The 23,367-nt window shown below is 47.2% G+C and overlaps 3 protein-coding genes across 3 annotated transcripts in view; 2 read left to right on the top strand and 1 right to left on the bottom strand.

Moving 5' to 3' along the window:
* Nucleotides 1–4,704, top strand: part of OTUB2 (OTU deubiquitinase, ubiquitin aldehyde binding 2) — a 7,911-nt gene extending 3,207 nt beyond the window's left edge. The window contains exons 5-7 of the mRNA XM_018559396.1: nt 1,762–1,846; nt 3,369–3,563; nt 4,479–4,704. Of these exons, the coding sequence (XP_018414898.1) occupies nt 1,762–1,846; nt 3,369–3,563; nt 4,479–4,697 (499 nt within the window). The 3' untranslated portion in view covers nt 4,698–4,704. The remainder of the gene's footprint in view (nt 1–1,761; nt 1,847–3,368; nt 3,564–4,478) is intronic.
* A 271-nt stretch (nt 4,705–4,975) lies between these two features.
* On the bottom strand, nt 4,976–14,030 carry DDX24 (DEAD-box helicase 24). The gene is made up of 7 exons (XM_018559394.1): nt 13,655–14,030; nt 13,006–13,159; nt 11,254–11,771; nt 9,974–10,047; nt 8,439–8,627; nt 7,025–7,154; nt 4,976–5,211 (listed from the first exon to the last, which is right to left on the bottom strand). The coding sequence occupies exons 1-7, from the start codon at nt 14,028–14,030 to the stop codon at nt 4,976–4,978; spliced, it is 1,677 nt and encodes a 558-aa protein (XP_018414896.1).
* A 125-nt stretch (nt 14,031–14,155) lies between these two features.
* Nucleotides 14,156–23,367, top strand: part of PPP4R4 (protein phosphatase 4 regulatory subunit 4) — a 103,596-nt gene continuing 94,384 nt past the window's right edge. Inside the window, exons 1-2 of the mRNA XM_018559393.1 lie at nt 14,156–14,212; nt 15,213–15,256. Coding sequence (XP_018414895.1) covers nt 14,156–14,212; nt 15,213–15,256 — 101 coding nt within the window. The remainder of the gene's footprint in view (nt 14,213–15,212; nt 15,257–23,367) is intronic.

The following is a 23,367-nucleotide window of genomic DNA, read 5'->3' as shown; positions in this document are numbered from 1 at the left end:
TCTTCCCTCCCATTGGAGAGATTTTCATTCACTTCCTGTTGCTCCTTTTGGGACAGGAAATGAAGGGGAATCTCTCCAGTTGGAAAAAAAATGAGTTTTAACCCTTCCCTTCTTTATCCAAAACCCGAACAATCGCTTTGGCTTTAGATACTTTATTATGTATGGGGTTTTTTTTAAACGTTTGCACGGGACCGGAACGCAGGCAATGTTTGGGGCGTTCAATTGTGAGCCAGTGTGCAGCGCTTGGTATTGTGATATCACAATACCAAGTGCAGCACACTGGCTCACAATTGATCACCTCGATAGATATTGCTGCAGCTGGATTATAATCTTTTGGATCACATTTTTTGATATTATATTTTTTGATATTATTATATTTTTTCTTATTTTTTCTGTATTTTGGTTCCTGATTTTTTCATATATCCTAGCGCAACTACCTTGGTCACCAATGTTTACAGTGAAGCAAGGGAGACAAAAATAAATGCAGCTGGTATGTGTTTCAACATTCCAGCATCCATCCAAAAGTAAAATATAATTTTGTTTGAACTTAACCTATAAATGGAATGGATGGTCTTTTTAGGGATTTTTTTAAAATAAACATGTTACAGTGTAGAGATCCACTTCAAAACATTGTTTCTATGTATGATTTTTTATCAGATATGTACATGGAGACTGCCATAGTTGTTCATTATATAATCTGTCTCTGCTTCCTGCTTTGTGATGCTATACTTCTCACAACCAAAGTATGAGTTGGCCAACACAGTAGTGAAAGCTTTTCTCTAAACAAAGTGAACAGGTGAAGCTGTTTCCACTTCAAGCATCCAATCATCTGCATGCAAAAATCCTTTTTTCTAATATTTTTATTTCCCTTGTTACATGTGTGGATATTACAGGGAACATAACTTCACTTTGTTTACTTTACTACATAAACAGCATCTGTTCTACTCTACCGATATCTTAACAGAAGTTAAGGGAGAGACAGAATAAGGACCGGTTTAAATCTATTATTATATTTTTTTTATTTTTTCTGTATTTTGGTTCCTGATTTTTTCATATATCCTAGCGCAACTACCATGTTCACCAATGTTTGGGGCGTGGCTGCAGTGCCATTGGCTTCAATGCACCGCCGTGCCCTCTCCCGCCCCAGAAAGAAAAGGGAGGAGTTTAGTGTGCGAATTGCTGCGCGTTCCCGCAGCTACCGCTCTGAAACGCACCGCAATTGGTGTGAACTGGCCCTAAGGGTTTGTTCACACCAGTTCTGGGGCAGGAGGGTGCGTGGCGGTGCATTCAAGCCAATGGCCCCCTTCCCGGACCAGAACGCAGGGAGCCGGCCAGGATGTGATCCAGTGCGTTCCAGCAGCTAACCGCTCCGGAACGCACTGTAACTGGTGTGAACAAGCTGCAGCTACTGCTTTGGACCACTGTGCAATTGGTGTGAACTGGCCCGTAATGTGTCCGTTTGAGCCCAGTTATAAGTGGATTCGTCTGCCAAAGGATTGGTAATTCTGTACAGCCAGTCTGGTGATCCAAGCATCCCTGCCATACAGCGCAGTCGGGCTCTGGACCTCCCAGCACCAGACCAGGTTGTTCTTGCTCTCCGTTTTTGCTCTTTTTCCTCACTTCCTGTTCTGGTGACTCCTGATTCTGGGACAGGAAGTGAGGCAAAATTGATAATAATACCCTAACAGAGGCTAGATAAACAATGCTGATCATCGCCGGGCTTTGAGAAGGATCAATGAACTGACCGCACTTCCATTTTAGTTTCCGGGAGCGGGTGACGGAGAGTCGGAATGAGCTGCTAGCGGGCGGATTCCAGGAACAGGCGTTCGGACGCTGCTACAGCACTGTAAGTTTATATTACTCCCCCTTTTATATGATGTCCAAGCCGTCACCACACAGCACCGCAAGGGGCAAAGTGCATAACACACAGCGACCACTTCAAGTGCAACTTTGGGCAGGGCTTAGGAATAATTTGTCCCGCCCCCTTCCTCTAGCTGATGAATGTACTGCTGGATTTTTGGGGGGAAATGATTAAACAGAATATTTTCTATGTAATCTATAGACAAATGGTGACATATTTGGTTTTGTTTTGTATTTTGACCAAGGGGCCTCTTCATATCATATCATAGCACTTCACTGAATGCACAGGACCGGGCCCGTATGTTAGATGTGCTGCACTGCCATTCAGTTCAATGGCACCCCAACCTCCCGACGTATGGGCGTTGCAGCACATATGCTGCAACGCACGCCAGCCGGGAGGTTAGAGTGCAATTTAAAGTAATATTAAAGGAGAACTATGAGGGGGGGGGAGTGCTTTTCACTCACCTCATAGTTCTAGCCGACCTGTGACAATGATACTGTCACAGGTCGGCTCAGTAGATCGGGAGGTGAGGGAACACATACCGGCGTTCGCTCACCTCTTCATCCTGTCAAGGCTCTCTGCCGTGACAGAGGAGGGGCTGGATTCCCCCCTCCGCCAGCGCTGACTGGGGGAACGGACAGGGCGGGTACAGCTGGCTCTGCCTCTAGATAGGCAGAGCCAGCTGTCAGTCACGCAGCTGGACGGATCCCGGCACAATTGTCGGGATCCGCTTCAGCGCCTCAGTATATAGGGAGCTGCAGCTCGCAGTATACGGAGCTTAGGGTGACGGGAGGACGCTAGTTTGTGTCCCCCCCCCCGTTACCGTAAGGAGAACTATGGGGAAAAGACTTAACCCCATAGTTCTCCTTTTAAACTTTCTCTCAATAAGGAATCCGTATCAAACAAATAGATATATATTGCCCAGCAAAGTATTTTACATTTTTTTTTTTTTGCTGAACCATTTACAGTCACCATGTTTCCCAACAACTCGGCTTCCCTGAACTTCCTGCCCAGTACAGGATCACAAGGGGCAGAGCAGACTCCAGCAACTGTCCTTCTTCTACTAGCTTGGAGAGGGGAAAGTTGGGAGCAGAGGCTCGGCTCGCCCTGCTGGGTACACCTTACTAGCACACACAAGGGTGGCCCCATAGGACCCTGCTAAGCAAAGGAGCCACCCTACAACAGGATATGAGCACTGGCTGATTCTGCAGGAAGACACAACTATTAAACATAGTGGAGCAGCATCCACTGTGAGCGATGCTTGCAATGGATGCTGAAATAACCGCAAACTATTGAAGCCAGAGGAGGAGATCTGTCTGTCTGGGTGTCATGCTGCTCCTCTGGCTTCAAAAGTTTTGCGGTTTTATTTCTGTTACAATTTGTTTTCTTTTCTCTCAATTGTATCCTGTGGATGACACGTCAGTATTTGTTGTTGTTGTCTGTAGCCCGGCTTTTAGAATATCAGCCCTCCGTAATAATCCATTTCAGATGATTGAACTGACGGCAGTTTCTCAGTGTTGTAGATCTAGCGGAGAGCGACGGTTCTGTCTCCGCCCTCCTCAGAGCCTTCAACAACCCGGACATCTCTGACAACGCCGTCCGGTACCTGAGACTCGTCACGTCTGCCTTCCTCCGGAACCGAGCCGAGTTCTACCAGCCGTTCGTAGAGGAGGGACTACAAGTCACAGATTTCTGCACACAGGTCTGCTAAAAATATCAACTCCGTCCTCCCCTTCAGTCTTCTATCTGGCCTCCGTCCTCCAGTCTTCTATCTGGCCTCCTCTCCTGGATTGAGATTGCTTACAGATATCACTGCACACTGGGAGCTTCTCACAATGTGCATTAGAAGCTGCAGCAAGTCAAATGCTGGAAGACGTCCAGCATCATCTAGACTTTCCTCCCCAGCCTGACTGTCCCTGGCCCCTTTCCTTCATTGGATTGTAATTCTGGGGGCTCAGCATCACATGTGGGCATTACAAATGCAGCCTACCTAGGAACGCCCACTCCTCCAGATTGACACCCACCCAACTTTTAAATTGTAAGGGGCAGGGCCCTCCTTACCACCTCAGGGGCAGGGCCCTCCTTACCATCTTACCACCTCAGGGACAGGGCCCTCCTTACCATCTTGTCTTGAATTGTATTGTGATTATAATGTCTTCCTTATATTGTACAGCGCTGCGCAAACTGTTGGCGCTATATAAATCCTGTAAAATAATGGCATTTTTGATATTTGCATAACTCCTCCCAAGAGCCGGCCCACTGCTTGCATCAGGGCTGAGGGCTCTTGTGAGAAGTACTGATGCAGGATGCTGTGATGTTTTCAGGAAGTTATGTATAGCACCCTGCTGGCCCCTCCCACCAGCAATGGTCTGCCTTCATTCCATAGAGCAGCACAGAGGCCCACTGGAACTAAAATAATGTGGCCCCTTTCAGGTCTGTCAATCATGGAGGCTCAGCATCACATGTAGATGTTACCTAGGGTGGTCGGCATGCAAATACAGCCTGTCTAGGAACACCCACTCCTCCAGACTGGCTCCACCCGTCAAGGCATTTTGATATTGTATTTTATTTGCTAGCAGGGTTCCCCTTTAATCAATCACTGACATTGTGTTTTCAGTACGTGGAGCCGATGACCGCCGTGTGTGACCACATCCACATCAGCGCCCTGACCCAGGCTCTGGCCATCCCCCTCCAGGTGGAATATGTGGACTCCATGGACAGCGCCATCAACCAGCACACCTTCCCCGATGGAGCCAGACCATCCATCTATATGTTGTATAAACAGGACCATTACACAGTGCTGTACAGAGTGCTGGATCAAGGGGCGGAGCAGTGATCACACAGGGCTCGTTCCTACCCCTAGCAGAAGGGACGTTTACAGCCAATCGTTTTGCAGTCAGTGACCAATACAATCTGAGCTATCAGGAAAGCGGGCAGCGAGTCATTACATGCTGCCCAGCTTCCCGATTGGCCAGGACGCCGGCTCCATGCTCACTCGTCACCAAGTGTCCTCCAGCAAATGGGGGACGACCTCGGGGTTCAGGATGAAGTGACATTGAAGCAAAGTAAAAGAATCATTTGATTTATATATCAGGAATATACAGGGGAGGGGGCTCAGGGTCTGAGCTTCTTCTTGGGTTCCTTATTGCTGCGGTTGGAGAGGGTATAGAGGGCGCTCTCAGATCTGGTGCTGGGGAGGTCGGGGAGGGCGAGCTGGCCGCTCTTGGTCGGGTATTTGGTTTTCAGGATGTTCCTGAATATCGGCTGCGATAAAAGTCTCTTCAGTTGCTTCTTCATGAATTTCAAGGCTTTCTGCTTCGCTCGGTCCTCCTGCTCATCCGGCTTCCCACCTGGAAAGAATCAGAAGAGTAGGACTGTCAGAGTTCAGTACTGAGTCACCCGAGGGGATCAGGAGAACCCAATGACAGAATACAATGTATCCTTTGATACTATTTGATGTAATAACTAGGGATGCACCGATATGTCAGCGGCCGAAACATATGGGATGAAAATTGCACTTTTGGCTAAATGCCGAAAGTGGCATTTTCCTGCCAATACACCGGCGCATCCGTGTATTCTCTCCTCCCCGCTAGGCGCTGCTCTGTGTCCCAGCAGGGAGGAGAGAAAGTGTCACAGGCGGCCCAGCGCTGCAGGAGTAGAGCACTGTGCGCGGCCGGCGTCTCTCATCACACACCGCTCAGCCTCCTATCACAGTCCTGCAGAGCGGTGTGGGGGCGGAGACAGGCCGCGCTGTCACAGGAGGCTGAGCTTTCCTCCCGCACCGCTCGCTCAGCCTCCCGTGACAGCGTGTCAGGATGGAGAGCGGGTACAAGCAGTCGGTGATCGCTGAGTGTTTGTAGATAGAGGACATTGCATGGTTACTATATGCTCAATTATGAATGAATGGGAAGTGATCTACATCTCCTCCTGTCCATTCATGATTGTGGTTATAGTAAGCATACTCTGTCCTCATGTTATCAATGAATGGGAACTCAGTATAGAGGATTCCTGTTCATTGATAACAGGGGCTGCAGAAAAAGAGATTCAGGACTCTGTGTTCTCAATCTCTTTTAAAAAGGGAAATATCAGGGGTCTGTTTAAACCCCCAATACTTCCCCGAAACCCCTAAAAGTAAAAAATTAAAATTAAAAGTTTATAAAAAATATTTGAAAAAAATTAAAAAAATACTTTCGGTTTCTGCTCCGACATTTTTGTTCTATTTTGAAATTTCCATTACGGTGCAACTCTAATAACAGTACGCAGAGGATCCTCCAACAAAGATTGAAAAATTCTAAACCAGACGGCAAAGAATAGCCAATGACCAAAAATAAACCCCAACATGCTTACAAGCCCTTGGAGTTCAGCAATGTCTTCCTCGCTGACCTACCTGCGTATTCTTAGATTCTGTGCCGCCATTTGAGCCAACCGTCACTGCCTGGTTTTCACAGCCACCCCCCTTGTTGATGCGCTGCTAGATCTTATGTATATGCAGAATGAGATCTAGCTGCCTAAAATATGGTTTACTGCTTGCCACAAGGTTTCAGCACCTGCAGCCTTCTGGGATGTGCGACATGTTTTCCCAGGAAGCTGCAGACGGAGAAAGGGCTACGTCACTCTGGGCCCAGGTGAGAAACCAGGAAGGGGAAAAGAAAAAATAAATAAATAAAAATCGGGAATTTTATTAAAAACAAAAACCTTTAGAAAACATTTTTTTTTTAAAGGGGCGGAGGGGGGGTTAGGAGGTATAAGGTCCCTTTTCACTGGCAGAGTGTTTTTTGCACACATTATAATCCACGCTAAGCCTGAAAATTACTTAAACAAATGATGTCATGTGACCAAGCGTTGCACTCAGGGAAGGTGACATCAGCAGAGCATTGCTGGGAAATCTCATCTGTAAACTCACAAGATCTCATGGAAAGGGATTTTCCTCCCCTGAGATGATGTGCACTGTCACATGTCCTAGTCACATGTGCCAGAGTTCCAGGAAGTAAAAGGGAGATCAAGGAACCTGCCCTTAGTTAAAATGCCCGCTGTCTAAAGAATGGGAATGCAAAGAATAAAAAGCTGGCAATGATCTAGAAGTATCTGTGTGCAGATTGTCATTACTAAACATTTCTAAAAAGGTGCCTTTGTTGTTATTTTAAAGATAAAATCGTTATTTACCTAATAAATCGTCCTCATCGATATCCATTTCCAAAGCTTCAGCCGCCTGCTGGATCCAGGAATTCTGGTGCTTTGTTTTACTGTTGAAATACTCAATTTTCTCAATCTGTCGGGCCAGGTCGACGCGTTCCTGGGAGGAAAAACAAAAACCGTCACTATGCAATTCTCACTCAGAATCAGCCAGTCCATCCAAAGAGCGATATTCCTTTTGAAACTGAACTCCGGGAACAAACCTACTTTTTAAAAATGTATTATAGTTTAACTCCAGGCACAAAAACTCTCATTCGCACATATTCCGGAATAGCAACAAAGGATAGAAATCCACTTGCAATCGTACCCGGATATTACCATATGAAAGCGCATGTGTGTTTTTACAAACACTCCTGTATTATATATAAATAAAATCATCATCAACACTCATTCTCATGATTAATATTATTCAGGATTTAAATAGCTCCAACAATCTGCACAGCACTCAAGACAACGGGGTTAGGAGAGCCAAGCGTATGCAAAAACACTGTGCCAAACATAGCCTGTCCAGAAAACAGAGCTGTGGGAGGAGCCCAGTAGTTACCACCCACTACAGGCTGCCTACATAAAACTACAGGAGGGGGCGGAGACAAGACCAGTCACCCTGCACAAGGAGAGAGCGCGGCAGTGACCGGTCTTTATTACAGGAGGGGCGGAGACCAGACCAGTCACCCTGTGCAAGGAGAGAGAGCGGCAGTGACCGGTCTTTATTACAGGAGGGGGAGGAGACAAGACCAGTCACCCTGTACAAGGAGTGAGAGCAGTAGTGACCGGTCTTTATTACAGGAAGGGGGCGGAGACAAGACCAGTCACCCTGCACAAGGAGAGAGCGCGGCAGTGACCGGTCTTTATTACAGGAAGCTCCAAGTCTCACACTGGATTACTGCACAGATCTGAAGGAAATATACAACGCTCCCCAAGATTTGAGGAAGAATACGCATGACTCGAATCCAGTGTGAAACTTTACCTCTGTGCAGGAGCCTCCTGTAATAAAGACTAGTCACTGGTGCAGTGCAAGGTGACTGGTCTGGTCTCATAGCACTGCAATCAAATGATCTGAAAAACCAATCTGATTGGTTTCCCCAGTGCAGTCTGGAGCGATCAGTGGCTACGATAGGCAGCACCCATGCACAACGTCAGCTGGCAGCTTCCCAAGCATGAACGCACCCTTGGTATGGAGTCCCAATGCAGGGAAATGTTCATGTGCAGGCAGGAAGGGGTCAATTCACAATTTTAAACACTAGGGGAGGGGGGGAGCAGATAAACATCCAACAAATTATAATAATGTCAGCTATTATAGGTTTCCAGAAACATCATAGAGAAATGATTCCCCTTCGCACTGAGGGGGGGAATCATTTCTTTATGATCAATTCACAATTTCTACCTTGATTCCGTTCATGCATTTGGACTCAACGGGGAAAAAGGGAAGCTCGTCGTTCTTCTCCAGAGTCCTGAAGATTTTCCTGTAGTTAATCATATCGTCTGGTCCAATCAGAAGCAGCGTGAGGCCATCGCTGGAGGCACGAGCGGTTCTGCCGCTGCGATGCACGTATGTTTCTGATGTCCTCGGGACCTGGAAGGCAAAGACGTGGTTAACAAGGTGTAGCGATGAGCTCTGTAGCCGAACAGGGCTGGGGGTTTTGGATTCGATCCCCACTACAGGAACAATTTAAAAGGCGATACAAGAGGCTCCTCTGGGTTTCCGAATTTCATGTACAAGCCAAAAACATACAAGCAAGTTAACCGGCATCACCATGTACCGCGGCGTTCCAATCTAACAATGACTTCAGGTGTGTTCCTCACCCAGCAGTAGAGGACGGAAGAGTATTATCTTCTGCAGCTTACTCCACAACTAAGGAATGTGAGGAGAGTAATACACAGGGGGCAGCCAACGTAAGGGGGGCACGCTGATGGGGGCAGCCAACGTAAGGGGGGGGCACGCTGATGGGGACAGCCAACGTAAGGGGGGGGGCATGCTGATGGGGACAGCCAACGTAAGGGGGGGGCACGCTGATGGGGACAGCCAACGTAAGGGGGGCACGCTGATGGATGCTGTTTTTTTTTTTTCATGAAGCCAGCCACGATGTGGTACATCCAAATCACATGGTGCTGTGCCCATAGAACTTAATGAAATGTCTTTCGTGACAATTCAATAAAGTTCTAACAAAAAAAAAGATAAATAAAATTGTGATTTGCCAGGGTGGGGGCATTAGCATTGTGCCTTGGAACACCTACCAGCAGCTGCTGGTGTGAATGGCGGACCGCGGTCTGAACGAGGACCGAGTGACCACCCTGTCCAAACTGCAATTTCAACCACTGCTCAAAAAAAGTTTTGCTCACCGGACCGCCTTGAATTTTAAGCCAAGACCCCTGCTATAGACCATGGCTAGGCAACCTTGGCACTCCAACTGTAGTAAATCTGCAAATCCCATCATGCCTCTGCCTCAGGGAGCCATACCTGTGGTTGTCAGAATCTTGCAATGCCTCGTGGAATTTGCAGTTTCACAACAGCCGCAGTGCCGAGGTTGCCTATCCTTGCTATAGACAGATGCCGCTGCAGTTGAGAAAGCGCCCCAAGGAACTCTGTTCAAATCAGCAAATCTGCAGGTGTAGATCCCGGTGCTGACTTGGAGATATCGGTTCAAAGCAATCCAAAAGGAAAAACTCATCCGGCCAACAGCCATTTCTCATGCAGTCAGACACTTTCTCAAGCCGCGAGGATCTTACTTTCTATTTCTGAAAGCACAGCAGCGGTAGAATAAAAAGATGGCGCTTACAGCCGAGGGGAATGCAGGGGACATATGGCTTATTGAGCTAGCCAGATGGGACGCAGATCTGGTCTGATGAAAGCCTCAAGCCTTTGGTAGGGAAAGGGTTAAATGACCAGCACATGGCTCAGCGCTGCTCTAGCCTCAGTACCTGGTAATGAAGAACGTGCTGGATATTGGGGATATCCAAACCGCGAGCAGCCACATCAGTGGTGAGCAGGACACAGCTGTGGAGGACAAGAAAGGATAGGACATAGCCGCACTGCGGATGAATCGTCTCTTGGTCTCCTATAGCCTTTTTTCAATTGATCAGCATACACACATATGTAATAGGTAAGGAGGACCCAGCAACAAAAAAAGGCAATGGAACCCTTCACATGTCTTTCAGGGCAGGTTTCCTAACCCCAGCTTTTCGAATTGATTAAATGTAGCTGCCCAGGCGTACTGAAATAAAACAAAAGCAGCTTTAGGTGCAATACCCTCCCTTTTCCCAGCGCTGTCCCCTGCACACACTATACCAGTGATGGCGAACCTTGGCACTCCAGCTGTGCCAAAACTACAAATCCCAACATGCATCTGCCTCTGGGAGTTATGACTGTGGCTGTCAGAGCCTTGCAATGCCTCATGGGACTTGTAGTTCCAAAACAGCTGGAGTGCCAAGGTTCGCCACCACTGCACTATACTGTTCTCCAGTGCCGGTGTTGAAGCATCATGGAAACCACTTCCTGTGAGCGCTTGGTGTCATGAATGTACTTCCTGAGGAGGAGGGTCATCATGTCATCCTGGGCTCACAGGAGAACAGTGCCCCACAAGAGCACCTTTCTCTTCTCAATGTGTTTTATTCGATTTGCAAAGTGCAAGACGTAGAAATATTGTCAAATAATAAATGTACAAGAGAACCATGCGTCGTCTGAACCACGGGCGACATCAGAAATATAACAATAAAGGAAGGGGTCAAAAGGGGGAGGGGGCGGAAGGCTGGCCGCCTTCAGTACACTGTGCAATATGTGGTTGCTCATGAAGGAAAATTCTTAGCGACCGAAGGAAAGGTCTACCAGACAGGTCTGTAGGGGTCAGAGTGCTGCTCGCGTCATGCTAGGACTAACCAGCCGAGGGGGCGGGGGGCAATTAAGAGGGGGTAGAGAAGGAGAGAAAGGCAGTGGGAGGTAAAGAGAAGAGAGAATAAAGAGAGAGTAGAAGATGGAGAGGGTGTTGACTACCACCCGGGTGCTACGGCGTATGGGGCAGCTAGCTAATGAGGTTCCGCGTTACTGGGTAGGAGCCCCTTTCTCTGTAGTATTATATACCGGTTTGTGCGTCTGTTAGGCCCTTACATGCCAATTATCAGCGAGCAAAGTTCAATGACAGAGCCGCTGACATTCCTGGCCTCTCTATATCAAGCATTGGACCCGTCACTGCTGGCACATCGTTACCTCTCTCTCTCGGCGAATCTCTCCAGGTTCTTCAATCTCTGCTTCTGGTGCATGTTGGCGTGCAGCTGGAGCGGGTTGCAGTCCAGGATGGTGAGAAGGGACGTCAGCCTTTTGATACAATCGATGCTGTTGGCAAAGACCATAGTGCGCCCGGCGTACTGCAGCAGGAAGTAGTACAGGTAGAAGTCCTTCTCGTCGGTGGAGCAAATTATTCTGCATTCGGTCAGAGTCTCCACGGTGGCCTGCTTCCTGGTCAGATCGATGACCTTTGGCTTGCCCTTCATGCCGACCTTCTGCATGAGGCTCTCCAGCTTGCTTTCCTTGTCCATTTTCTTGTAGTGTTTCTTCTGCAGGAGGCGGCTGGGGGCCTGGTGGATGAGGGTCAGCGTGGCGGAAAACACAAACGTTTGTCTCTTGGGATTGTAGTGAGTGTCGCTCAGCATCTCCAGCAGCTGGGTTAGCTCGGCGTAGTGGCCTTTCTCCACCATCCTGTCCGCTTCATCGATAACAAGACAGCTGTTCACAGAGACATAAAAAGTCAACTTATTAAAGCAAACCTATAATTAAAGAGAAAGTAAATCCTCCACGGTACGGAAACCTTCCCCCATATCATAGAAACTTTTACCCAGCATACATACATTGTACATACAAGTCCTCCAAAACAGGTTTTAAGCAGGTGACGTATACCTGTGTGGTTTTTTTTCGATTAATCGGGAAAAAAAAAAAAAAAAAAAAAGTTAAATAAAATTTGTCAGGCCGAAACTGAAAATGACTTTTCCCCACTAATTATATATATTCATTAATTGTATGTATTATATTAGACATTTTAGTTTCATGGATTTAAAATAATGTGAATTGTTAAACTCCAAGCCATCGCACGATAAAAACACCAACCTTTTATTGAAATTTTTTTTATTTTCCAACTTTATTTTTGTAAAAAATGTTTTACTTCATTGCTGGGAGCAATAGTCAGCCTGCTATTGGATATTTCAAACTGCAATAGCCAATAACAGGTTGGCTATTGCATCCGCCCATTGCCTGCTGTCAATTAGCATTGGAGGGACCTGAAGGAGAAAGTTAGGAGGAATGCAGTCACAGAGGTCTCTCCTCCCCGCTGGTGGCGGCTGCAGTGGTCTGTGTCCCTGCTGCCTCTGCCGATACAGCTGGGGAGAGCAGCGGCGATTGAAAGGGACACAAACCTCTGCAGCCAGCACCAGCGGGGAGGAGAACTGAGGAGCAGAGCGCCTGCAACTAATCGAAAATAAACTAATTGAACATGAGAATCGTTGCCAACGATTCTCATTATCGATTAGTTGTTGCAGCCCTACCTATGCATGTCCAATGTGTCCTGCACCCTCAGCATCCTTGCCATGACGGGATCTGCAAAGCGCTTGTTGGGATGATGTTAGCCCCCAGCTCCGGCATAGGCACTTGCAATACTCCTCCTGCCGGCAATCCCCATGTTCTTCCGCCCATGAGCCCCATTTGTTGCTGGTGTCCAGTGGGCTGAAGGAGGGATAGAGGAAGTAGGTGCTGGGACACATCCAAAATGGCGACAGCTTCAACAGGTATAAGTACTGTGTATGGCCGCGTACTCCCATCGAGAAGAACAGGCTGCTGGGTACAATCACACGTAGCACCTGTCCTTCCCGGGCGCGGCCCGATGCCGCCATGCACGCCGCACGGCTCTGTTCGGGTCGGCTCTTAGCATTGTGAATGAGGCCTTACACCCCATAACATTTCATCTCACCTGAGCTGCTGCAGGTTAGAAAGATGAGGATGCTTCTCACTGATCATCTCCCACAGACGTCCTGGCGTTGCTATAACGATCTCCGGTCTTCGGTTCAACAGTCTCTGTTGTTTCTGTTGGGCCATCCCACCAACCACGATTGCGGTTCTGATCCCTGAAGCAACAAATAAATGGATAAAGATTAATTGTACATATTCAAATTATAAACCTTGACTCCACATCCATATCCCCACTGATATAGCCGTGACGCCTGCATTACTTTTCTTTACCTGTTGATCCTATCAGCAACACACTTCCTGTTGTAGGTGACACTCACTCACTGTACTGTATCTAAGGAGAAGCAGTGTTGTCACCGTTGTGAACAGTGCACCCTCTCCTCTTCTAAATATCAGAGGGGATGGGTTTTGAAGTGGTCAGAGATAACTGAGACCAATGTAATGGATGACAATGCAACACAGGAAGTTATTACCCGATAAGATATCAGGCAGGGTCATCAGCTATTTTTCACACTTATTGAACAGATAAATATGCTATTGAAAGAGTTTTGTTAACAGACCAAAAGGGGCCAACTAACAATAGTTGACTGTTTTGAATTCACAAACACTGATTCGTTCTACTTCTGCTCTATTCATAAACAGTGACAACTCACCTGTGAATTTGGCTACGGCGTCAATGTGATGTTTCACCTGTACGGCCAGCTCTCTGGTAGGCGTGACTACAAGGCCAAGCAACGGCCTCTTCTGACACGGCTGGGGGGAGCTTATAGAAGCGGTGGGGTTAAAATTAATGTCAACATCTTCTATTATCTTCACACAGCCCAAGGCAGAAGACTCATCAGCCTCATCATCTTCACCATCAGCCTCATCATCTTCATCATCAGCCTCATCATCATCCTCTTGGTTGTCCAGGCTTTTGCTGTCTTCAGGATCTGAAGCCTCCATCTCCTGCTCCTCGCTCTCCGCCGTCTCTTCCTTTGTGGGTCCGAATTCCTGCAAGTTCCTCCATTCCAGGATGGAATGGATCATCGGGATGGCAAAGGCCAACGTTTTACCACTTCCTGAAAGGAGAGAGAGAGAAATCCAGTTGGAAAATATTCACAATATATTGTCCTATTATCTTCAATGATTCGAGTTGCATTACCATAGTGAGAATGGGAAATCGAGGGGCACCGAGCCTTTCAAGATTTTACTCACCGCCAGAGAGCCAAGTATTAAAAGGAGAACTATGGGGTCAGTGCTTTTTCCCCATAGCTCTCCCAAGGGTAACGGGAGGACACAAACTAGCGTCCTCCCGTCACCCAAAGTTCAGTATACAGCGAGCTACAGTTTGCGGTATACTGAGACGCTGCAGCCGGGACGGATCCCGACATTACTGTCGAGATCCACCCAGCTGCGTGATTGACAGCTGGCTCTGCCCATCTAGAGGCAGAGCCAGCTGTACCCACCCCCTGCCCTGTCCATTCCTCCAGTCAGCGCTGGAGGATCGGACAGGGGAGGGGAATCCCTGCCGAGAGCCATGAGTGGCAGTCACTGCTATCTGCAGGGAGATGATCGAGAAGTGAGCGAGCAATGGTATGCGTTCGCTCACTTCCCGATCTATTGAGCCGACCTGTGACAGTTTCATTGTCACAGGTCTGCTAGAACTATGAGGCTGAGTGATTTTCACCCACCTCATAGTTCTCCTTTAACCTTCTTCTGTTAAAGGCTGCTACGGGTTACTTTAACCCATGAGAAAGAAACCTCAGCACTCCAGCTGTGGTGAAACTACATGTTTAAGCCTCTGGGAGTAATGTCTGTGGCTGTCAGAGTCTTGTTATGTCTCATGGGTAGTCCCTCAACAGCTGGAGTGCCATGGTTATATATATATATATATATAATCTCGTTGGCAGCTGACTGGCCACAAGCACCATTTAGCCGAAGATTTTCCACCCACTGTGCAAATTTCGGCCGCTTTGTCAAGAACCGGACTGAAACCAGGGATGCACCGCTGTATTGGCCAGAAAATGGCACTTCGGCATTATGCCAAAATTTCCATTTTCGGCCGTTATGTTTTTCGCCGGCAGATATACCGCTGGATCCCTAGTTTTAAACAAACATAAATCATGACATACTAAAAAAAAAAACAAAAGGCCAAGAATTTCCGCTTACTTGAGTCATTAAAAACCAGACTTGCCACATTTAAAGCTTACCTGTCTCCGCTGCACCCAGGATGTCCAACTTGTCCCGGATGGCAGAGGGCAGCGCCAGAGCCTGTATGGGCGTCGGGGCGGAAAATCCCAAATAGCTGAGCGCCTGAAGAACTGGCTGGGGCACGCAGAGGTCCTTCCACGCAGACACATCTACACCCTTACCAGCGGCGCTGCCCAAGACACCAGCGGCCCAGTTCTTGGTCTTCGTGGACAAAGGTTCCTTCTTGGGTGCTTCTTGGGCTGTCGGTTCCTCTGGAGTCTTCGCTGGTTTCTTCTTTGGCTTTTTCTTCCTCCTCCTCTTCTTTTTTGGCCCCTGGTCAGCCATCGCCTCTACAGATGGTTCTGTGCCCACCTCATCATCCAGGGCTTCATGCTGGTCCTCGTCATCTTCTCCGCCAAGAAACACTTCCTCCAGCTCATCTTCAGGCTCCTCTTTCGCTTGCTTGGCCTCCAGTTTTTTCTTGCGCTTTTTGTTTTTCTTTCCTTTGGCAAAGGGCGCCTCGGATTCCTCCTGCTTCTCTCCGCTGGCATCGCGTTTCCGCTTCGATGTTTTCACCAGTTTATAATCTGCGAGCTCCTCGAAGCAGATCATCTCATCCATTTTACCGTCGGTGAAAAAGCTCGGGTCCAGCGAGACCGGCTTCCATTCTCCCAACATTTTTACACCTTTCTGCTGTAATCTGGAGTGCACCTTGCCAGACTTCCTCACTCTTCCTGGCTTCATGGCTACAGAATCTGCAATTATAACACACAACAATGATAAAAAAAAATGAATAGCCAATTAAAAGATAAAAATAACAAAACCGGCTTTGCTGCAATATTCAACTTCAATGTAGAGATGTCTTTGCAGTACTTTTTTCTGCCACTAGATGTCCTCAGTCTGATGACCGGCATGATTCAACCCACTTCATTATTATTATACAGGATTGATATGGCGCCAACAGTTTGTGCAGCGCTTTACAATATAGGGAAGACATTGCAATCACAATACAATTCAAGACAAGATGGCAAGGAGGGCCCTGCCCCTGAGGGCTCACAATCTAAAAGGGAGGGGGAAGTGATACATGAGGAGGTAGCTGTGTGGGGATGAATTGTTTGAGAACATGATGGTTCAGTGGTTAGGTTGAGGTGGGATAGACTTTACTGAAGAGATGAGTCTTAAGGGATCGCCTGAGCCCAAGTCATTCTGAACCCGCTTCCTGACTTGACAGTGAAAGGAGAAGCAGCGCAGTGATGAGTTCATCTCTCTGTATCTCGGATCTCTCCTCCTATAAGCATTTCAGCAAATTAACTGATCGCTCCTCGTGCGGTTTCTTCCTCTCACATTTCAGCCCTGCAGTAGCGTACAATAGGCTGATACTAGGTCAGATTTGTTTCTTTTATATCTATCTGCCTAGAGTTGAGCTTTAACGAAAATCTAAAACCAAACACTTTTTTTTTTTTTTTTTTTTTTAAAGGAGAAGTACAAGGACATTTAAACACACATCAATGCTTAGAGGCGGCATGGAATGCTGACGTTGTCCCAGGCCGGCTCAAAGACTAAAAGCTGAACAATCACATTACTGCTGATCTCTGAACTCTCGCCGACTGCCAGGCAAAGTAGCATCTTCAGGAGGGGTCAGCAATGGCAGCCGGCATATTTCTCTTGCAAATGGGTTTACTTTAAATGGTACAGTAATTTATTTATTCCAGAACCAACAGAGGGGAATCTAAGGAGTCAGGTGGGACAGGCGGATTTGGTTCCCATAGAGGACCTGTCACTCCCAGAACCACAGACTGGAAATCGAGGACCACAATGGATCAGATCATGCTGGGGCTTGTAGTCCTATATCAGAGGCATATATACCCTGCGTGGCCCCGAAATGTTGTTTCGTGACAGTCTGCATCAATAAAGAAGATGGATTATTGACACAAGTCATAGGTGTGCTGGTAACATTTATCATATACTTTTTTCAGGACTTGCTGGAACTTGTAGTGCTAGAACAGAGGTAGTGAGCTCCCGCCCCGGTGATCACATTACAGAAACCCATCTCAAGGAGACCTGACCGCAATAGAACTGGGACTTGTAGTCCTATAACAGAGACAGCTAATCACCCTCGTGATCAACTTACAGAAACTTCTCAGGAACCGCTCACCACAATGGATCAGGACATTTTGGGGCTTGTAGTCCTATAACAAAAGCAGGCAGTGCTCCTTGTGATCAGTCATCTCAGGAACTGCTGGCCACAATACATCAGGACATGCTGGGGCTTGTAGTCCTGTAGCAGCTAGTGCTACTTGTGATCAGTCATCTCATGGACAGCTGGCCACAATAGATCAGGACATGCTGGGGCTTTGTAGTCCTATAACAGAGAGAGCTAGTCGCCCTAGTGATCACATTACAGGGGCTCATGTCAAGGTCAGCTGACGGCAATAGATTAGGACATTATGGGACTTGCAGTCCTATTCCAGAGGCAGTGAGTTGCCCCCGATGACCACATTACAGGAACTCATCTTGTATACTCACTCCCAGCACCCCAATCTCAAGAAGCGATGCGGACTCGGTGACCCGAAATGTGACCCGTTCTGCGTGTAAATCCTCCGCCGATTAGCTGCTCAGCCACATGCAAGTCTCAGGGCGCCGCCATTGTTTCCGTGACGTCATCAGCCCTGAGACAGAACAAACTTTATTGAGCGCGGACACTGGAAGACAGCAGAGCTGTGTGCGCAGCAGAGGGCGTAGTGTGTGCTTCCATCCAGTCTGAGCTGTCCAGTCACCCCATCTCCATCCCCTGACTTCCCACTCTGGCCACATTTGTCATTGCAAATGTGCTCAGCCATCAGCGCTGAAGAAATCTGAAAAATGTTCGGACCACGTTTAATCTGCTTATATTCTTCCCTGGGTCCTCCCTTTCCCCTACCATCACCCTCATTTTTAAATAAAACCTTTCCATTTTAATTATATCTATCATATTTTAGGCAATTTTAGTTCAGGAGAGGGAAAATCTCCTCAATGGGGTCACAAAAAAAGAAGAAAAACATGATAACAATTGTAACTGCTCCCCTCTACCAATACTAAAAATGCATTAACATAACTTAATATTTTGTTTGCATTTGACTACTTGTAAACACTTAAAGTGTAACTCCACTTTTGCTGAGAAAGCTGCATTTCAACGATTTTCTAAAACTTTGTTGTAGATTTCCAACTATTTCTGTTAGGAGGTCCTGATTCCTCTATATAGATCTTTATATCACTAGAGAGATCCCCAGCAGGAGGAAGGAGGCCCTGATTCCTCTATATAGATCTTTATTAGTTTCTCTATAATGATCTTTAATATCACTAGAGAGATCCCCAGCAGGAGGAAGGAGGTCCTGATTCCTCTATATAGATCTTTATTATCACTAGAGGGATCCCCAGCAGGAGGAAGGAGGTCCTGATTCCTCTATATAGATCTTTATTATCACTAGAGGGATCTCCAGCAGAAGGAAGGGGGTCCTGATTCCTCTATATAGATCTTTATATCACTAGAAGGATCCCCAGCAGGAGGAAGGAGGTCCTGATCCCTCTATATAGATCTTTATATCACTAGAAGGATCCCCAGCAGGAAGAAGGAGGTCCTGATCCCTCTATATAGATCTTTATATCACTAGAAGGATCCCCAGCAGGAAGAAGGAGGTCCTGATCCCTCTATATAGATCTTTATATCACTAGAAGGATCCCCAGCAGGAAGAAGGAGGTCCTGATCCCTCTATATAGATCTTTATATCACTAGAAGGATCCCCAGCAGGAAGAAGGAGGTCCTGATCCCTCTATATAGATCTTTATATCACTAGAAGGATCCCCAGCAGGAAGAAGGAGGTCCTGATCCCTCTATATAGATCTTTATATCACTAGAAGGATCCCCAGCAGGAAGAAGGAGGTCCTGATCCCTCTATATAGATCTTTATATCACTAGAAGGATCCCCAGCAGGAAGAAGGAGGTCCTGATCCCTCTATATAGATCTTTATATCACTAGAGGGATCCCCAGCAGGAGGAAGGAGGTCCTGATTTGTGGTCCGTGTCGCTGAGGGCGTGTCTGGGGGGGTCGCGTTCTTTCCCTACACACTTTGTGCTTCAAGGCGTCCCTCTTTTTCATCTCAGAATGTTGCGAGCTATGCTCCCTAAGGCTGGGTTCACACCTAGGCGTATCGAATATGCGCGTTTGTCGCGCGTTTCGTGTCGTGCGATTCGCGGGAAAAAACGAGCGACAAACGCGCGTTTCCGAGGGCTACCTGGCTGTATCCCAATGGAAACGCGCGACAAAAACGCCCCAAAGAAGCTCCTGGACTTTTTTGGGCGTAGGATGTTTTGTAGCGCGTTCACACGGCCTGTAATACGCCCAGGTGTGAATCATACCCATAGGAAATAATGGGATTTCGGTGTTTGAGCGTTTTGCAGAGCGTTCGAACGCGCTACAAAACGCCCAGGTGTGAACCGGGCCTAAAGCTGGCCATACACCTTACAATTATCTGCAGATTTTCTGTGATCAGATGGAAAAAGTGCAACAGATTGGCCCAGGTGGAGATTACTCCGCCCACACAGTTTAGCGTAGGTGGAGGAATCTGTTGCACCTTTTCCATCTGACCCTAGAAAACCTGCAGATAAATTGTAAGGTGTGTGGCCAGCTTTAGGGCCAAATTACAGTATCAGCGGGGGAAGGGGACTGAGCTCTAAAGAGCACCTGTCACCTTTCCCCTAAATGGGCCAAGCGACGGCTTTCCTTTAACAGTCCACCTCGAAATGAACATACATTTGTTACCAATGTGTCTTGTTTATTGAAGGGCTTTTGGTGGTTTGGATCTTGCGGTTATTTAATCTGGAAAGCTGCGAGATGTTATCTGGGGCCTGACGAAGTTTGTCAGGTTCCTCTTTTCATGGCGTTCAGGGCAAACAATAAGACATTGTGTGTCTTTTCATCCCCTGATCCCGGCGCAGTATACAGTCTGTTTGTTAGCTCCTGCTCACCAAGGTAACCGGGGCCCGGGCCTGCCTCTGCTCATGGCTGTAATTATATATACAGCTATTTGTATCAATAGCGGCATGTACAGCGTGATTGCATTGCTGCAGATGGACGGGACATACAGAAGATTACAATGTTGCGCTGGGATAAATAATCTCTTTAATGTTCTATAAATAAAACCCGCTCGGAAAACATATTTGCATTTTTTGTGGCAGATTTTATGCTCAGCGCTTTTGCATTGACCTTGAAGGGTGACCCGAGGCAAACAGCGCGACACACAGCTACAGGGGAAGAAAAGTAGATGTATAAAAAATGTACATACTGTGACGACATGGTGATGAGTTTATAAGTTAAATGTGTATTGGTGTTGGGTTATGTTTTGAGTGCGTTATGCTGTGTGACCTGGTTATGGAAAGACTATCAGCTCCATCCCTCGTTATCTCCCATTGTTCTCTGGGGGAGCTCAGAACAATGACATTCTGGCCAGGCTCCTGCCATGGCTGTCTGGAGCTATTTAGCAGGTGGACACCTGTGGTGTTGTGAAGACAGGATTTCTAGGGAGGGGGAGGGGGATGTGATGGGTTTATATTCTGATCTGATCACTTTCTGTATAAAAGTTTGTGCAGTTTCTCAATAAAGCAGAGTTTGTTTCACCTACACTCAAGCCTTGGCTAGTGACTGGGGAAACTGGGAGCTACAGATCAGCAGGTTCCAATATCTCCTCAGCAAGGAAGAAGACAGCGGCGGACATACTCATCCTGAGTACGGGGGTCCGTCACACATACGTGTATCAGTGCGTGATCACGTCTCACAAACCTTCTTTCCATGTTTAGTGTATCATTATAAAATGCAGGCAGACATATTTGTTCAGTCGCTATGCAGGTTGGGCTTTCTGCAGTGCTGGACAGTAGCTGCGCCTTGGACATCATTGCAGCAAGTCTATGGGTCAGGTGTGACTCATTGAAAACAATGCACTTCCTGCGAGGCTGAACCATTGTTAAAGCTGAACCTTGATCCCCAAAAACTTCATTTAAAGATATTCCTCAGGAGCCACAAAGGATGTAAGTCCAGTTGGGCCCAGTTGAGCAGAGATGGGGAGGTACTGTAATATAGGAAATCTGGCAGTGTTATGGGGGCTTTATCCAATATTAGGGTTGCACCGATACCGGTTTCTTCAGTATCAAGTACCAGTACCTTTTTTTGCTTTCGGTACTCGCCGATACCGAGTACAGATACCGGTGCTTTCCCCCGCATGGAGCCGGCTTCCCGGCCAATCAGGAAGCTGGGCAGCGAGTAATGACCCGCCTCCCAGCTTACTGAATGGCCGGGAAGACAGCTCAATGCTGATTGGCTGGAAAGCTGGCTTCCCAGCCAATCAGAATGGAGCTGGCTGTTTGGCTGGCTCGATGCTGATTGGCCGGGAAGCCGGCTTCCCTCCCAATCAGCATGGAGCCGGCTTCTCGGCCAATAAGGAAGCCGGGAGGTGGGTCATTACTCTCCGCCCAGAAGGAGAATATTCATTAGACTGCCACTAGTAAGTAATGACTTGATTTTTTTATTTCATAACCTTTCCCTTGTTATCCTGAAGCATGTCCGTGGTCTCCAAAGACTACCATATAATGACCACCTCTTGTAACATGTCTGCAGTCTCCAACAGCATTCTGTAGCACTGGGGTTGGCACTCCAGCTGTTGTGGAACTACAAATCCCATGAGCATTAGCTCATCAGTCCATATCCTCAAGGGGCTTACAATATAGGATCCCTAGCTCATTAGTAACTACCCTCAAGGAGCTTACTATTCTTAACTCATCAGTCCCTACCCAGTCCTTAGTTCATCAGTCCCTACCCTCAAGGAGCTTACTATCTAAGGTCCCTAGCTCATCAGTCCCTACCCTCTAGGAGCTTACTATCTAAGGTCCCTAGCTCATCAGTCCCTACCCTCTAGGAGCTTACTATCCTTAGCTCATCAGACCCTACCCAGTCCTTAGTTCATCAGTCCCTACCCTAGAGGAGCTTACAATCTAAGGTCCCTAGCTCATCAGTCCCTACCCTCAAGGAGCTTACAATCTAAGGTCTCTAGCTCATCAGTCCCTACCCTCAAGGAGCTTACAATCTAAGGTCACTAGCTCATCAGTCCCCGCCCTCAAGGAACTGACATATGCTGGGGCCTATTTACCTAACAGCATAGCTTTGGAGTGTGGGAAGAAATCCAAAACTGCACAGGGAGAACATGCAGTCTCCATGCAAATAGTGTCCTGGCTGGGATTCAAACCAAGCACCCCAGTGCTGTAAGGTTGTGCGTTGTGGGGTCAGCACGAATCCACTGTGCTAACCCCGTACAGTTTTCCTTTTTTATCTTTCCGCAGTTCCATTTTTCCCGCATGGGCCCTTGAAGTATCTACTCCGCTTGGAGGAAATGTTGCGGCATTCCGTGTTTCCATGGAGTTCACTTACAGTCATCTCCAGCTGTCTACGGAATGTTCACATAGACACAGCATTCCATGTGTTTGTATTTCCCCCCACAATGACGTCACATGTAGTCATGTTTACCTTGGTCACAGAGGATTGTTCAGCAGTCCATTCGAACCCAAGGAGACATTGCTGTTCGTGGGCCCGCAATGTGGCCCTGAATTATTTTATGGTGATAACATCTAGTCGGTAATGAATGATGGCAACCTTGAAAAGACATTGCTTTGCGCACGTACAAAAATAACATCTAGAGCAGAAACACTTCGCTGATGAAGTTCATAGATTCTGCAGCAGTAAATGAGAGCTAAATATAGAGGATGTATAAAAAGATGGAGATAGAAATAAGCAGCAAATTATCTGCAGAGAGGAACCTTCACTCATCACAGAACAGCCAGGAAATGTTACTTCTCAAGAGTCGGGATGACATTGTATCCAATTCCAAAGTTGTTCCTAAAGAGAGAATGTATCTGCTTTGGTGTTACTTTGTTTATTTTTATGGCTCCAAATGGTCTAAAACTTCTATTGTTTAGATGAATTTGTTTTTGTTAAAGATTTCAAGTAAGAGATACATGCAGGGCCGGATTTCCCACATGCCCACCGAGGCCTGGCCTTCCGGGGAACAGCAGGGAGTAGAGGGGCAGCACAGCCGTGCGAGCAGTTTTCTTTTCCACATTTAGACCTGCTTCAGGCAAGCCGAACCATATTTTGTATAAGTGATCCCGGCG

Source organism: Nanorana parkeri, unplaced genomic scaffold (genome assembly GCF_000935625.1).
Source record: "Nanorana parkeri isolate BGI_ZX_2015 unplaced genomic scaffold, ASM93562v1 scaffold392, whole genome shotgun sequence".
In the NCBI taxonomy this organism is placed as follows: Eukaryota; Metazoa; Chordata; class Amphibia; order Anura; family Dicroglossidae; genus Nanorana; species Nanorana parkeri.
The sequence above is the reverse complement of the archived record's forward strand: the minus strand, read 5'-3'. Positions and strand labels throughout refer to the sequence as shown.